This window comes from Homarus americanus, unplaced genomic scaffold (assembly GCF_018991925.1).
Source record: "Homarus americanus isolate GMGI-L3 unplaced genomic scaffold, GMGI_Hamer_2.0 scaffold48090, whole genome shotgun sequence".
Classification (NCBI taxonomy): Eukaryota; Metazoa; Arthropoda; class Malacostraca; order Decapoda; family Nephropidae; genus Homarus; species Homarus americanus.
This window is the reverse complement of record NW_024753848.1, coordinates 486,667-501,510: the sequence shown is the minus strand read 5'-3', so window position 1 is coordinate 501,510 and position 14,844 is coordinate 486,667. Positions and strand designations below refer to the sequence as shown.

General features: G+C 39.8%; 1 protein-coding gene across 6 annotated transcripts in view; it reads right to left on the bottom strand.

Moving 5' to 3' along the window:
- Nucleotides 1-14,768, bottom strand: part of LOC121855616 (zinc finger protein ubi-d4 B-like) — a 46,447-nt gene extending 31,679 nt beyond the window's left edge. For 2 of the 6 annotated variants that reach the window (XM_042350673.1, XM_042350676.1), the window contains exons 1-8: nucleotides 14,598-14,768; nucleotides 13,701-13,810; nucleotides 12,980-13,116; nucleotides 12,247-12,264; nucleotides 9,447-9,551; nucleotides 8,609-8,755; nucleotides 7,494-7,590; nucleotides 2,720-2,977 (exon numbers count right to left, since the gene is read on the bottom strand). In XM_042350673.1, the coding sequence (XP_042206607.1) occupies nucleotides 2,720-2,977; nucleotides 7,494-7,590; nucleotides 8,609-8,755; nucleotides 9,447-9,551; nucleotides 12,247-12,264; nucleotides 12,980-13,116; nucleotides 13,701-13,810; nucleotides 14,598-14,641 (916 nt within the window). In that variant the 5' untranslated portion in view covers nucleotides 14,642-14,768. The remainder of the gene's footprint in view (nucleotides 1-2,719; nucleotides 2,978-7,493; nucleotides 7,591-8,608; nucleotides 8,756-9,446; nucleotides 9,552-12,246; nucleotides 12,265-12,979; nucleotides 13,117-13,700; nucleotides 13,811-14,597) is intronic. The other 4 variants (XM_042350674.1, XM_042350677.1, XM_042350678.1 and 1 more) reach the window with 4 other exon arrangements.
- Nucleotides 14,769-14,844: the final 76 nt, after the last annotated feature.

Here is a 14,844-nt window from a genome sequence, read left to right as displayed (position 1 = left end):
TAGGGTGGTTAAGCCCAACAAGGACAATAATATGAATGTTACTTCCGTTTCATATCCAACGTAAGCCTCTCAATTGCTTGATTAAAACACATCGACAAATACTATACATTTTAACAACTACTGCACTTGTGGCACGAGGAGAGCTCTGGGGCACAGGAGAAAGGTTTGGCATATTTCTAGTAAGCCAGCAGGTAAAAAAAAAAGCTCTCAGCCTGAACATAAATACAAGCACATCACTTACTCTTACAAACCCTCTTCTTCACAGTACTACACTCAAAGGCAGATCCACTGGTTGATAAAATGATCGACTGATCCAGAAAAACCATTTTATAACCCAATAATATATGGATCAGCTGACTCTTATACCGAGTGGCTTGTGGGTTGTTGTCTTCAGGGTTATCAAAGACCCCTCCCATGTGTCACTGGGATTGATTGATTGGTTGGGTTAAATATCTAGCATCAGAGCCTCTATGTCACTGAGACTACATTCCAGAAAACTCAGACAATAATTTGAGAAACATAAGAGTTAGTATTGTATCTCTTGCCACAACTAAAAATGTGTTAGCATGAAAAGTTTACTTGTTAGAGACTGAGAGGTAAAAGTGTGTCTGAGTTACACTACACTACAGTAATCCACGCACATGAGAAACTACCAAGTTGACTGAACACCTTAAGTTACTGGCCACCCTCAGTACAATACCCCGAGGCAGGCGAGAGGAATCAAGAGTCACCCAATCCACGACAGGTTATAAAAAGAGATTTCAGGATCAATCCCTCGTTTATAACCGAGTCAAATGGGTCAGGCGACTCAAGTATCTCGAGTTAATTAATACAGAGTGAGTAACACTGAGGCATAAACTCCCAAGTCACAGCACGACTTGTACCTTTTATCCCAAGATTCAAGGAAAGACAGGAACACTACAAGCTCCCACATGCTAATCTAGTCTACATGAGAGAAGCATTTAGATACACTGTTGTCTATACTTTTCTCTGTAGGAATAACTTGACAGTTAGCAGAGAGGCAAAACCATGATTGAATTCACCATATCTAGTTGTGTATTTTTTCTAGAAAGGTTCAAGTTACCAAATAGTGAACCCTGATGACTCTTGATCAGAAAGAAATGATGATTCTCTACACTGAAGAATCTGCCCGGAGGCTCCTGCTAGTACACCCCCATCAGATTCAAAGCTTAAGTCACAAAGAGAGTAGAAAATGCTATAAAAGATGAAAAAAAAATTGCTATTTTCTTAATATACTGTTGCTGAAACACACCTAGTCATCACTCCATTGCCTATGTTGTACTACTTAGGGGGGAAGAAATAAAGAAAAAATAGTAACAGTGGCTGCCATGACTCAAAAAAATACACGGTAAATAAAAGAGTGGGACCCAAACTCAAGGCCGTGAGACCTGCACACCATAGTCTAAAGTCATCTCCTATGTAAGTCACCTCTTATGTGGCAATATGATGCACTGAAAGATACTCAACTACTGTATAGGGAAAATCCCCAACACAATGGGAGAAATTAAAGGAACAGGGAATGTGTCCCGAGAATTCTTTGTGGATGCTTTACCTGGAATAACAGGTTTGGAGCTCACTAACAGTGGATATAGACACTGTTGGGTTGAGAAGTACGGCAGTTCAGGCTTATCGGGAGACGGGTTGAATTACGGTAACCCATTTCGCTCACTTTGAACCGCCAGGCTGTAGTTGATCTGCTGTTAAGAGCCTCTCAAGGATCCAATACCCTCTATGATCAGATGTAAGAGAGCATAGAATAATCCCAAAGGAGGGAATATTATGTGCAGATCTGACTTGACCTGAGGTGGGATAATAAGCATTACATTCCACCACAGAATATACCCATGAGGGAACCTAATCATCCCCTCTCTCAGGTGACCTACGCTGCCAGATCTTATATGTGGAAATATCAAAGCTGAGTTATGTGCCGTGGAATACTGACACTGTGCCAGCTAGTGCCAATAGCTACTGACTGCCAGCTACCTAACTACCACGAGGGTCGTTAAGCATTTGTAAATACTCTTGCAATATAATAAATATACCCCAAGCATAAAACTACTGCCCAGGACTGTGTGGCAACCCAGTCTATCCTCATAAGAAGACCCAAAATAAATATAAGAAGCACTTAGCTGTTGAGAACATGGAGTCAGGTGGGAGGTGTCCAAACAGCAGGTGATGTGACTTGGAAATGAAAGTTGAGTTGCCTTCCCATTTTGTTGTGTGCTTGGATCACAGAGTATATGCACAGCAGTGACACACTCTTAGCTCTAGACCTCTGGCAGTAGCTGTCTCATCTCATCAGTGTTTACCACATTTTAGGGTCAGTGGTTGTGTGAGGAGAGATACTACAGTACCTTTAGTTCTCTCCTCAACTGAGCAGTTTTATGTCATCCCAAGTGTAGGATTCCTGGACACCCTGGGGTCAAACCCACAAGCTTCTTGGTCCAACACATGAGTCACCTGACCCACAGCATCAGTTATCAAATATGATCTTACATTTTGTTTTATTAATCCCACCTTTTCTTTCAACTAAAGTTTAACATGGTGAGCAGTTCAGAAGTACAGTACTGTGTTACAAAATAAGAAGAAAATACTGTTGATATGGGTCTGCCTCTGAAAGCATAAATGAGCAAGCAAGCTGACTAAGGCAAGCGGCGGCAAGCACAGACAGGGCCGACGGCGGGGGGGAGGGGCGTACCCGTGGGTGAGGCGTCTTGGCCGGCTGATAGGTAGCCAAGGTAACTGTCCTGAAACTCTGCCAGGCCAGCCAGAGCATCAGATTGGTAGGCCTGGGGCTGGTAACTCGCGCCAGCCGAGGCAGGATCAGCCCTAGGGGTGGGGGGATTGTTGCCTCCCCCTCTGGACCGTCCACCCCCAGAGTTAGCCCTGCCCCCCTTGTGTGTGTGCGAGAGGTGGTAGGACAGACCCTGTCTGGTCTTGTAGCGAGCGCCACACACTGCAAGTCAAAAACCAACATTCCCTGCAGCCCGCATTTCCCTCAAAAGATTATCCTAAAATAACTCCAAAAAAAGAGCCTGTTTGGTGCTTTAAGAAAATTAAATACATGATTAAAATATTACAGTTGAGTACAAAGTCTGGTTCCTGACTACCTTCACTCAGCCTCAAACAATCATACTGCAGTGTATCTCAAGTCTTCAAAATTTTCATTATTGAATTAAGCAAATAAGAGAAGTCATTTAGAAGCTGAAGCATAAATAGTAACTATGAAAAACTTATGACTGAGCACCTCAGACTGTCATTCACTGCCATATCTGTCATCTGTGGCAAGGCTTAAGCACCACAAAGAACTCCACTATATAGGAGAATCCTTTTAGTCTGACTAAACATCACTGCCAACATGGCTCCCTCATACTCAATGAACTGCATCAGAGCAAATGACATCCAAACTCTCTCATGTAACTGGGGAGACTGTTCCTTTATCATCAGTTATTTCATAATAATAAAAACCTTCAGTGCAAGTATTGCCATGAACCATCTCAAGTGTGTGTGTCATATCTTGAACTATTTACTTTATGTGCAGATGAAACATATACTTGGTGAAGCAACCAATTGGTTGAAAAATTTGTTAGTTTCAAAAAAATAAAATTTTAACTTAAATAGCTCTTCACTGATAGTACTGTAGTTTTATGTACAAAGGAGTTCCCAAAGAAAGACCAGGATTAACATGTAATAAAAAGACCTAAAGAACTTGGGTACTCAGAAAAACAAATGACATGTGATCTGACTTCAAGGTTAGATAAAAAAAAAGTGAAGAAATAAAAGCAAAGTTGTGAGATATTAAACACATCATATATATATAATAGTACAGTATATCACATATACTTATTAATGCCATTAGTCTACTGTTAATAAAAGAATTGGATCTTTAAAACTATCATATGAATTATTTAAAAAAGTCAAAGAAAAAGAGATTAATAATTTATTAAACATGTTAATAAATGCCTGTAAAATATTAGATGTTTGATTGTGATTCTTAATAGTTGCCTAGAGACACTAAATAAAATAAAATCACCATTGTTATTGTATAGTAAACAAATCATACAGTATACACACCTTTCTCATATACGTAATCTATACCGCGGAGAGAAAAGGGTTTTCTTCTCATTAATCTTTACACTGGGTCTAGATTTTCCTTTGAGGTTAAGTTCTTGAAAAACTTAAAGTAGTACAGTATTCATTACATGCAAAGTGAACTTGACTTGTGACGGGGAAAGAAGTGGTTGGTTGTGTTACTGTACTGACTCTGAAGAATGTGTTAGTACTTTTTTAATTATCTCATTCTTGGTAAAAAAAAAAATGTACTCCTAAAATGTCTTCAATAACAGATGAACAATATCCAAACTCAGACACTTCTGTATTGTATATATTAAATACAATTATATAGATATTACAGTGATTTCTATGTCACACTCAGTTAAGTTCTTCATCCACGAATGCCTGAATGAAACTTGACTCACGTTAGTCCCTCCCATTAACTCTCTACCGTCTTTCATATAGCACAGTGTGTAAGACTCTTGACGTGGGGCACAGTGACCCAAAACTCAACTACTGTGAGTAATAATGTTCCTAGCATTTATAGATAAGGTAAAGGGCCTTAGCACTGTGATAAACCAATGACTGATAACAGCGCAGCAGAGCAAAAAAAGGAAGTTGAGGAGACAAACAACCAAAAACAGGGTATCATATTTTATAAATAAATGTTGAAAAGAGAGAAAGTTCCATTCAGGGTTACAAGTGACTGATACCTGCCTGTCTTGGACTACTGTAAAGAAGCAATGAGACCACACCTACAGAACAGGACTAAAACTGATACAACGCAGAGCTAAAATTATTCTTGAAATAAGTCATCTCGATCATATTCACGTAGACTGAGAGCTCTGGGACTGATAACTCTTCAAAACTATCTGTGTCCGATCTTACAGAGCTTTTAACGTGGTGAAGAAGATGGACAACGTTAACCCAGATCACTTCTTGAAGACATCAAACACTATTAACATAAGAGGTCACAGTTTCAAGCTCACCAAGGTGTCATGCAGAACAAATTAAAAGAAAACTGTTCATCATGCAGAGGACAGTAGACCAGGAGAACAGTCTACCAGCTGAGGCTTTGGAAGCACAAACAGCACTAGGCTTTAACATAACTCTGAACATAACTATCAAGAACAATGGGGGGGGGGGATCCTACACCCATTCCAGAGAGGTCACTAAATTCCTTCCCCCATAACTAAGTCTTCAATAGTTACAGAAGTTGCTAAAAAAATAATAATAATAATAATAATCCCAAAGAAAATATCTAAATGTTCATTGTATATATATATAAACAAAAAATAAAATAAATTGCATCTCAAAATTTTGGTGTGGAAAAAATTATTTGATCCATAAAGCCCATTTTATCAATTAGCCAGTTTGGAGCAACTTGTACACGAGGAGCCACCCAAAGTTTAGTCCTTGAAAAAGTTGGATTGATCCTGAATATCTTTTTTTCTGGCAGAGATCATAAACAAGAAGCTTCTAGAGATAAAGGCTGGCTATTGACTCAAAAAAAGGGGGAGGGACGGGAGGGGACATGGTTGAATAATTGTCCCTTGGAAACAAAAGGCCTGTTTGTAGCTACTGGTGTGTCTAACCAAACAGTACACAACAAGCCAAAATCTGTTCTTATTTTAGTGTTATCTGCTCTCTCTCTGGTTTAGTTCTTTGCCGACTCATCTATGAAACCCAGGGAGGAAAGAGTGTGTCCCAACAATCTATCTTTGGACTCCCAGAAAAAGGGATTTAGAGATAATTCTAATCTTTCTGGCTAAAGCTCTCTACCAGATGAAGCCTCATAACCAACACACAACTACACAAGCTGTAGGAGGAATTGGTACAAAAAACTCCAGGGTGAGTCAAGAGAATCACTGTAGGAGAGCAGAACCTTTTCTTATTTGTTGTCAGGGTCGTCACGAATGAACTCTCCCTTACCATACAGCCCTGATGATATCTATGTCGCTCAACAGCCGTCACTAAACCAAAACCCCCACATAAAATGCTCAGGGGAAATTGCCTCTGACACACAAACCACATTGTATACAGCAGGCAGCTCAAATACTCTGATAGAAATGTGGACTGAGGTACAATGTTTGCCAGATAATGTATGACCAACAAAATGTTATGCTAGTATGGTCTTGGAAATGGTGGCAACAAATGTAAACAAACTTTACAATATGTTCTATGAGAGAAAAAGTTGCCTTTTACAGAACATCAGCAGAGTCACCCAGATTGACTGTCTTCTGTTACTGCCGGCCAGGAACTGAAGAGAAGCGGTCAGCTCAATACAGAGTCACTTATATTCATTTGGATTAACAGATGGCAGAGCAGCTTGATGCAGTGAGAGCTTATCAGAGAGTCAATGCTCAAACATAACCTTTAGCCTCTACGGACAACCACTGTACCTGTCCCCTTCATGTCTAAGACTGGCAGTACACGGTGAAGAAAAAGACTTAAACTGATAAATTAACACCTGGCAGCCATTGGGGGACCCTGTAGAAGGATTTAAAGAGACCTTCAGTTAAGTTGCCGTACATTTATAACAGCTTCCCTACTGAACGGTAATGGCCAGAAAACAGATTAAGTCAAGTGATGAGCCTGACCAACACCTCACAGCTCCTCCACACAACACCTACTCTCCCATCCCATACACTTCACTCCCCTTTTTTACAGAGATAAATTCATTAATCTTTAACTGTTTATTAATGTTTATTTTTCAATAGATAATGCAATTCATGAAGAAAAAAAAAATCCATGACATTTTTTTGAAAGAATACTTATTGTTTACATTGTTCTAGCACAAAGCTTTTTTTTTAATGCTGTTAACTGATTATTTCATCTTCATGACCGTATTCGTCAGCATTTCTTTACTGCTACTGTATCACATCATATTATTTCAGCTTAGCCAGTCATGATTATATGTAGACATGATCATAACTATAGCAGAGGTGGGGTGGGGGTAATGATGTAGGGTAGGGGGTGGAGTGGGGTAAAGTGGGGTGGGGTAAAGGGGGGTGGAGGGGTGGGTTGGAGGGGTGGGTTGGAGGGGTGGGGTGGAGGGGTGGGGTGGGGTAGGGAGGGGTGGGTGTCAAGTGCACTATAATTCAAAGACTCGTGGACTGGTAAGCTCTTATCATAAACTCTGCAGATTGAATTGGGATTTAATGCACATCAAAATGACATGTTTCGATATATTTCTTCCACGTCATAAGCATCTGCACTTCACCAATACTGTACCACGTGATTCATGAAGTCTTTTAACTAGTTCCTGTACAGTATTATACAAAAATGGGTCAAAATTCAGTTCCTGTAGTAAACAAAGTAAGTCCAAATGTTTTAGCCATGAAATAAAATCAAGAGTTTGGATGTCACATGTCTCATACAGTACGTGGCAACTCTCACAACAAGTAACGTCAACTTACGCTGGCACTCGTAGGGCTTGCCAGGGGTCTCCTCGTCGCCCTCTACAGACGTCTTGGACTGAGGTTCTTTCTTCCTTCTGCCGCGGCTGCCTGGGGTCTGGAAAACACAACAGCGGATATTAGCCATAATTTGTACCGCATACTGTAGGTGTCTCCAGCAAGACTGAGGCAACAGGATCCAACTGCTTCAAGAGTTTATTATCAAATCACGTTTACCGACTCATTCAAATCCAGCTAATGAGACGACCAATAGCAGATTTTTGTACAGCTACACAGTTACCAGCAGTTGTAATTATACTAAAATCTCACAGGTGAATGGCCTCAGATATCCTTCACACTGTACTGTATTCCCCTCAGCAGAAGAAAGCATTATTCTCATTAAAGTTATGAATGTAGGGTAAACAGTTACTCGGCCAGATACATCTAGACAATAAAGACGTTCATGGACGTAGTGGTTGGTTCTGATAACCTTTGTGAACCTCCACGATGAAAACATGATGAAAATCCAAAGAATTATATATTTTTTTACTAATAAGATATTTAGATGTTTAACAATGTATCTTAATGTGCTTTTCATATCTGTCCGGTCCCACCCATTGTACACTCAGCCATGTTGCAATGTTTCTTACCACGTTTAGTGCTGTGCCATAATGGATGTTTGTATTCCTCCATAATAAAAGCAACGCAGATAGGAAGGTAAGTACAGTACTGTGTTACATGACTGTGGTACAATCGTTATTTTAAACTGTCTGCCCGCTTTGGGATATTTAAATACCACCGTACATAATATGAGGACAAACGCTAAGTATATGTGAAAATCTGGTTATCCTGGGATGGAACGAGTGTCAAATTTTTCTGATCTATGTGTGTGTTTTTTTTTGTTTTATAGGTGGGAGGGAGACACAGAGCTTAGCTGACTTTCTCCGATTCTCTCTGATGGTGGGCTCCTCTGTGTAGCCCATAACATTAAAGAGTAATTAAGAAACTCAGCTCAAACTCCGTGTTTCTCTCCCACCCATCAAATCCACTCGTCATCATGGACCGACCACAACACACGGTACTGTACTCTAGTCAAATATTAATAAACAACACAGAAAATAAGAATAATACAATACCCTCACTTTCACGGGCTTGGGAATTTTCGGGGCTTTTTTCCTCTTTCGCGTTGGTGTGGCACGAGTGGAGTATGTGTCGTCATCGTCGTCGTCCGGCTCCTCTTCCTCGTCTTCTAGGAAAGCTGTCTCGTCAAAGTAAAAAGGTTCCTGCAAGAAAGTTCATTTGATCGTTGTTATTATTATTTTCTTTTTATGATGACACAACAGAAGATAAAAATAAATGATATATGGTATACACATTGATTCTTTCACTCACTCCCTCCCTCTCTCTCTCTCTCGCATTCACCCCCTCCCCTCTCTCTCTCTCTGTCTCACTTCCTCCCTCACTCTCTCACTCACTCCCTCATTATCTAACTCTCCCTCAATCTCTCTCTCTCTCTCCCTGATCAGATATTACCTGACATACTGTACGGCCGTTCCTTAACTAACGAACATTCGGAGATATACGAACCAACCTGTCCAATTACGTCCATTCGACTCTTCAAATACTGTATTAAGTATTCATACATTAAAATACAGAGCTGTTAAAGGCTGGTAAAATGCACTGTAGAGTCATGTACTGTATTTATTATGAAGGTATAGATGTACTGTACATTTTTTTCTCTTTCTTTACAATAAGTTTGGTACGGTATCTTCAGGAGCAAAGCTCAACTAACAAACAAGCCCCAGGAACGAACTCATTCATAAACAGACAGGCACGTGTATTCAAAGCATAAGGCCGATACGCCACAAACGCGTCGTCGGTGATTAACCACACACCGAGAACAACAACGCACACGGGAGGTTTCACTACTGAGGGATCCGACGCTAAGAAACAGTAACAGTCGATGAGCCGTACCGCTACTTTTGTCTCGTACACAAAGGTTGTCTCCTCGGTGTTGACTGCTGCCGGGTTCTCCACGGTGACGATGGTGTGTTCGTCGCCCTCTGGTTCTTTAATGGCCTGTAATAGAAGTAATCGTTATCAATCATTCAGCAGAGAAACATCGTCTGGGTGAGTAAAACAAGATCTCAAGTACTGTACAGGCCGAGCGTCAAAACCTTAGGTCCAGGAAAATATTTATGCTCTAATATAAGTTTCACTACGTACAGTACTTGCTCGTAAATATTGCTCCTGAAAAACAAATGTCTGTAATATGTATATACGGTAGTAATCCTAAGGGTTTTCTTATTTCAAGGGTCGTTAACACTAATTACTCAAAATTTTAAACTATGAACCCAGATCCTTCATCAGCATGGTAATGTTAGTCTTTATTCTTGAGAAAGATATATAAGGGGTGTTTAAAACTTACGGGCACAGCATAATTGATGTCTTAAATACAGGCACAGTATATGTACAGGTACAGTATATACACCGGTACGTACTGAGCAGTTTTACCGGAAATGCCAGTTTTACAGAATGAAAGCAACTGGCTGGTGAAATATGAATTACAGGTTCTGTAGTTGCAAAAGTGGTTGGTCAATATCCGTAAAATTCAACAAATTCTATCACTGTAAAGTAAATGTCAAGAAAGTTTACGAATAAATGTCGTAAATGTCTAAATTTTGGGCTCATGGTCTCAAAGATTGATCATAGCCATGTGATGACTCTGTTAACAGCTCACAAAGTTATAAGGTTTGGCATCCTGTTGGGCCCAGAGTTACACGGACTTGAGAGGTTCTGTAGTACGTACAAGCATACTGTAAACCAAATACTGTACGGTGTATACAGTAAATATAGTACCTCACAATAAGATACCACACATTATAGTGTCTCATACAAGGCACAAATAATACAAGTTATTTTTATCATTCATTTACCTGTACTTATGTATTCACAAGACCCTGAATAATGGCCCCAAAAAAAAGAAGAAAAAAAAATCAATCAAAGTGCAGTGCATCATTCCCATCCACTAGCGATAAAGCAGCCAGTATGAGTCCGCGTATACTAATTGATCATGAACAGTACAGCTGTGGACAAAAGTTCACTCCCTGCGGTGAAACTGAGTCACGGGAATGAGTCTCCGAACTGACATACCCTGACTGATATCTGGTGTGGGTGTGTCGCTTTATTTAATCTGGGGTCGACACTGCTACAGTTTTGGAGGGAGTGAACTTTTGAACCTAATTGTATAGTATTAAGACAATTGGGTGAGGAGAAAGTCGGGCAAAAAGTCAGGTAATATTATCCAGGTGGCTGTCAAGCAGTGAGGGGTGTGTGTGTGTGTGTGTGTTGTGTGTGTGTGTGTGTGTGTAGAGGTGCCCTGGTGGTGATAGTGAGAGAGAAGTGTTGGTGGTGCAAGTTAGTTCATGATATTGGTAGTGATAATGGCTGGTGGTGTAGGTACTTGGTGGTGTAAGTGGTAGGTGGTTCAAATTGTGGGTGGTGTAGATGATGGCTGGTGTAAATGGTGGGGTTGGTGTAGATGGCTGGTGGGTGGCATAGATGAATGAGAATGAGCATAATAAAAACCTTCAAGTAGCAACTCGGCCCTCTAGTTTATACCACACCCTTAACGTCAACTAGTGGGGTGACATTACTCCCTGTCATCTCTTAGGGACTGACGGCCAATTTGCTGTGATGTATCGGGTGTGTATTTATGAAGCTCTAATAGGTACTTACAACGTTTGCTGCCGCCCACTTAAAACAACGTTATAGTGACAAGTTCATTATATATATTTTACTATAATAACGTTTCCTTGTGCAGTATACGAGTAATTGTCTGACTCATTCTTGGTATTATTTACTGTATTTGTATGTAAGGTCGACAGAGGTGGTGATATTGGTGGTGGTGTTGACCTGTGAATATGTGGTGTGGTGTACTGTGGTGTGGTGCAACGGTTGTGTAGAGCAGTGGTTGTGTGGTGCAATGGTGGTGTGGTGTGATGGTTGTGTGTGATGCAATGGTGGTGTGGTGCAGTGGTTGTGTGGTGCAATGGTGGTGTGGTTTGATGATTGGTGTGTGACGGTGGTGTGGTGTGATGGTTGTGTGGTGTAGGAATGACGGTATACAGTTGTGTGATTGAGCTATGTACCGCACTATGCATTACCCAGAACAGCAATGTTAAACCTGTGGAGAGAACATAGTCCCACACACTGAAATAATCCATTTCACCAAGTATATCACAGAATCATTCCTTAAATTCATTCCCGTGGTGGTGTTGTTTTTGTCCCACTTAAGCTAATGGTACAGTACAGTATATGGTTAGTTGAAAATAAAACCTGGATTCATAACGACTACTTACTATGGCTGTACTGTAGCCAACTGATGAATATGTACAGTAAATCATTCCCATGCTTGGCATACAAAACACAACAGACTATGCTTTGTAAACGGCAAAATAAGGAACCAATTTTCACGGTAGCTAACGAATCGTGTAATAATAATAATAATAATAATAATAATAATAATAATAATAATAATAATTATAATAATATCTCGTAACATGCCTACTGTAACATCAACAGGATGAGTCATGCCTTTTTGTATTCTAGTAAGTCATACTGCATCCGGCTGAGCATGCCTAACTACAGTACTGTTTCCACATAACCTTGAGCATCATCTATTGTTCACATAATAACATGCACAATAAATCATACTAAAAAAAAAAATAAAAAACATGCCTAGTATACTTAAGAATTAATTTTTCACATGTACCTTTTTTAAGAGCCAGTGCTGTAGGCCAGAGAGAAGAGTTGTTTTAGGATGTGAAGCAAATAATGTTCTTATAGACGAATAAGTGTAGTTTTTTAGTTAAGAGATTTACTGATGAGGCCAAAGATAAGTCTCTATAAACTATTGTTACATATACCAGGGAAAGTTATGGCTTGTCCTCCATGATTCTTTTTATGACATGAGAAGAATTTTAAACAAGACTCATGAGAACTGTGTATCACCCCTGACTTGATGGCCACCTGTAGCAGTTAACAGTGAGACTTAATATATTAATTAGTTTCTCTAACAATGTCTGAAAGAACCTCTGAGCGTGTGTGTGTGTTGGTACCTACGACCCAGCCAAGACACGGGTTTATTTGTTGCCACACTCCACTTTTGGCCAGACCTTGGGCTTATGTTTTACTACACCTCCACCCACACTCTCAATACTCCACACTTGTCTTAATTAACACTCAACATGTGATCACTCTTATTAACCCTGGGATATTTTCATCAATATCTTCATTGTGGTTTGTAAGTAAGTCCATTAAAACATGATTTACAAGTTTCACAGAGAAGCCGTGACATAACATACAGCGTCTCATTACACAGCCACAAGGTCTTGTTCCCGAGCACAGTGACACGTGTCGTTACAGGTATCTTAAAAAAAAAGTGCGAATAGTATCTAAATAATAAATAAATAAAATAACCATTGATCGTCTGTGTCCGTACATACCTGGTGAGCTAGTGCCATGTACGATCTTTTTCTGCAACACCATCTCTGGGACGGGTACACGTACAGCTGACCCTCGACAGTCCCGGGCATTCGATGGCGGGCACTCATGTACAATTTACACGGGTTCTGTGCTATACCTGTGAGAAAATAAATAAAACAATGAATTAACATGTTTAAATTTTTCCTTCAATTTCCAAAGGCAATTAATTGTTTATTCAACATTAAGAGAACTTTAAACTCTCATCTTCATTTGATTACCCCCTCGGACAATGGAGTTTCTTAGGGTGTATTAAACGGCCTGAACATAGCACACCTTAAGTCCACCATGGCACCATCCACGAAATAGACATGGTACTAGATAAGGACTTTCTCGTTGCTTATCATGTCGGGATCAAAATGGTAAAAAGGTTAATAATAATTCCTCTTAATCCCAAGAAAAAGCTCAACAGAAAAATACAACAAATTAAAATTCACCTAATACTGTCATCCAAAAGCTTTCATGTATATAGGGTGTCCAAGAAAAAATGTCCATTGCCTCCCTCCCTCCAACTAACAGTGTCTGAGGGAGCAGGCAGGGAGGCAGGGACATTTTTTTTTTGGACATCCTATATACTGTCCAGGGTATTCATAAATTCAAAGTCCATGTATTTGAAGAGTGGGATACAAAATAAGTCTCCAATAACCTAACCTACACAGCTAAAACAATACTCCTAATACCAACCTGTCTGTGAATCAAGGAATGGGAGGCGAGTTTTCCGTTCACGCATCAGTCGCACGTTGTAGTTGGCGCTGTTAATCATTAAAGACCGATACTGTACATCCTGGAGGAAGCTGTAGAAGATAACAAAGATTACAACACACTGTAGGCAACATTGAGGTAGTTCTATTGGCTACATAGTTCCAACAACAGAAATATATAATGAATGGATCTTTTGGTACAACCGAGACTAATACAGTTTAGTTTATTATACGGGATTATTCAATAAATTCGTCTATTAACCAAAATAATATTGTAGTTTTAAAATAAATAGGACAAAGAAACTGACGAGATATTTTCAACGTCCATACCTGAAACGTAGACAAACATTGACCAATGACAGTGATGGTCTGAATGCAAGATAAAAACCTCAAAAAAACACTCCATTGTCTAATAGCGAGACTAAAAGACACTCTTAGCTCAATCACTATTTTAGGACACAGATTAATACATATCAAACAGGTATCACTTGTCTCTAATAACAGTATAACAAGAATATAACCATGAAACCTTTTATAATATCATATTATTTAAGATTATGACCTCTAACCTATTCATAAATCCTGGGAAATATTAACTGGAGACATAAATAATCCCCTTAAACCATCTTATCCTACAATGGTTCAGGTGTCGAGTTTATTCACCTGTTATTAATCACTCATAACTCAAATATTTCTTTCAGTTCGTGGGGATAATTTTTTATTCATTTGGGGTTATTATATTGCCCTTTATACTCCTTAATAACGTTATTAAGATGTAAGACAGGTGAGAACAGGTGAGGGTGGCAGTAGCGGCTCGCCCCTCTGTTCTCGGTACAAGTGTCACCATCAGCTGTGTTTCAGAAGCCATTCCGTCACTTACCTGCTTATTTTCTCCAAATTGGTCTGTACCAGTGTGTCGGCCATCTCTACGGTGGTTGAAGGAGCCTCTAAAGTGGCGAAGGAGGGAGAAAAAATCGAAAAAATGGTTAAATTCCGGCGTCCATTAGTAATTAGTTGTGTAGTCGTCCCCTTCGACCCATTTGTTTACTAGATAGTGACGCGTCTCAACCCTCCCCCCCGACCATGGCTTACTCTTTATATCTCCTATGATAACATTTTATAATTAT